Source organism: Galeopterus variegatus, unplaced genomic scaffold (assembly GCF_000696425.1).
Source record: "Galeopterus variegatus unplaced genomic scaffold, G_variegatus-3.0.2 Scaffold2486, whole genome shotgun sequence".
NCBI classification, from domain to species: domain Eukaryota; kingdom Metazoa; phylum Chordata; class Mammalia; order Dermoptera; family Cynocephalidae; genus Galeopterus; species Galeopterus variegatus.
Genome location: NW_007728597.1, coordinates 171,686 through 173,586, shown reverse-complemented (window position 1 = coordinate 173,586; position 1,901 = coordinate 171,686). Strand labels below are relative to the sequence as shown.

Sequence of the window (1,901 nt, the reverse complement as noted above, 5' to 3'; positions counted from 1 at the left end):
TGATTCCACACGCAGCATCAGAATTCTTGTCAATGACACATTTCAGGCAGATATCACCAGTTGGCCAGGTCTGGGTTCAAGATCAGATCACTTTAGGTCAGACATACCCAGCTCCCCAAACCAGTTATGAATGGAGCTGTTAGGAACTGCTCTTTTGGGATCCTATTTATAGATCTGACAATTTATAGATTCTCTTTAACCACAGAATCTGCCCAACCTTTGGGGGACAGGTTTCTCTCTCCATTACCAGACATATCTTAGCAGAAGGTCAATGAATCTGTCAGGAGGCTGCGGAGGGGACTTTGGCCCTGAAAGGGACTGGACCATCTAGAGGTCCTGTCTAGCCAGGGATCTGTTCAGACAAAGCCCCAGGAGTGGGATCTTTACACCCTGGAATGGACAGCTGCCTTTCAGGGATGACTGAGCATGGGGCCAGCAACTGGCAGCCCAGGGTAGGTCAGGGGCCGAGCAGCCATGGGCCGCAAGACAGAGGGACTGAAGCTGTGGTGTTGGAGGGGGCGAGTGCTCACAGAAGGGTGCAGCTCTGGGAGTCCAGGGCCCAGCTTATCAGCTGCTGCTTCCAGTAAGTAAAGGGTGGGTAGCGGATTTCTTTGAGCTTCTCCAGGCCTGGGTAGGAGAGCAGGCAGGCGCGGTGGTGGGAAAAGGTGTCGAAGGAGAACTTGCCGTGGTACCTGCCCATCCCACTGTTGCCTGCATGGGCACAGAAAGTGAAGGGCTGAGAACAGCCCATCCAGACCTATGCTCCAGCCTCAGCCACAGCCCACCGCCCAGACCAGAAGCCCGCACTGCTGGCAGGGAGCTCAGAGAGAGCCAGGCCATTCTAAGAGCCATTTTACAGACCGGGAAACTGAGGCCTTGAGAGGCCCAAGGCATGGATCAAGGTTGAACAGTGAATGAGGGACTTCCTGGGTCTGGGGTAACAAACCCAAGCTTCCTCGGGCTGTGGGCGGGACAGAGCAGAGACTCACCGACTCCCCCTAGTGGCAGGGATGGCAGCGTCAGGTAGATAAAGCCCTCGTTGCCTACGAAGCTGCCGCTGCTGGTCCGATCCAGCATCTGGTTCACTACCTGGGGGGGAGGGGGGAAGGGGAAGAGCGGGGGTAATGGGTTCCAATCATCGGGGAAGAGGGCTTGAGCCCTGAGCATCCCACAGGGAGGCAGAGGACTACAGCATCTCCAATGCCTTGCCCTTCTCCACCCCCGACTGAACAATCGTCTCTCCCCTAGGCACCTTCTACAAGTGACACCTTTTCAGTGATGTTTAGGTGCCCAAGATGGTTATTACCATGATGCAAAGATGGAGGAAGACCCGCAGCATGGAACCCATGGCCATGAGACGCTGCACTGAGGTGTGCAAGTCCCACCTGTGACCTGGTCCTCCCTTGCTCTCCCCCAACCCACTCAGGGCTTCTGCTTGCCCACATAGAACCGTTGCACTGGTCAGGAAAAGGGGGCTCTCTGGAAAGGCCAGATAGAAAAAAGCACCTCTTCCTCCTGGTGGAGGCTGCTCAGTCAGGACGGACAGCCGACCGGCCATGCACCTGGTGGGTTTTGACCCTGCCCCAGCCTCCTCTTCCCCCTCTGCCCCCTCTGCCAGGTGTCCTTGTATAGGATGCAGTCAAACCATGCAGCCTAGAAAATAGTCACATTTGAGACATCTGCTTCCCCAAAGCCTCCCCAGGGAGGGCTGTGAGAGGGAAGGTGGCCAGTCTATACCCATTTTGGCCCCTCTGTTGTCCCCAGCATGGCCGTGCCCACCTGGCTGCTGTTGGAGAAGGCGTACAGGGCCAGGGGCTTCTCCCGCCGCTTGATGAAGTCAATGGCCTCATCCAGGCTCCTCACGTTCACAATGGGCAGGATGGGCCCAAAGATCTCCTCCT

The 1,901-nt window shown here is 56.5% G+C and overlaps 1 protein-coding gene across 1 annotated transcript in view; it reads right to left on the bottom strand.

Moving 5' to 3' along the window:
• Positions 1–158: 158 nt before the first annotated feature.
• The window catches only part of LOC103598000 (aldehyde dehydrogenase family 3 member B2-like), a 5,296-nt gene continuing 3,553 nt past the window's right edge, over positions 159–1,901 (bottom strand). The window contains exons 8-10 of the mRNA XM_008581908.1: positions 1,780–1,899; positions 990–1,089; positions 159–711 (exon numbers count right to left, since the gene is read on the bottom strand). Of these exons, the coding sequence (XP_008580130.1) occupies positions 527–711; positions 990–1,089; positions 1,780–1,899 (405 nt within the window). The 3' untranslated portion in view covers positions 159–526. The remainder of the gene's footprint in view (positions 712–989; positions 1,090–1,779; positions 1,900–1,901) is intronic.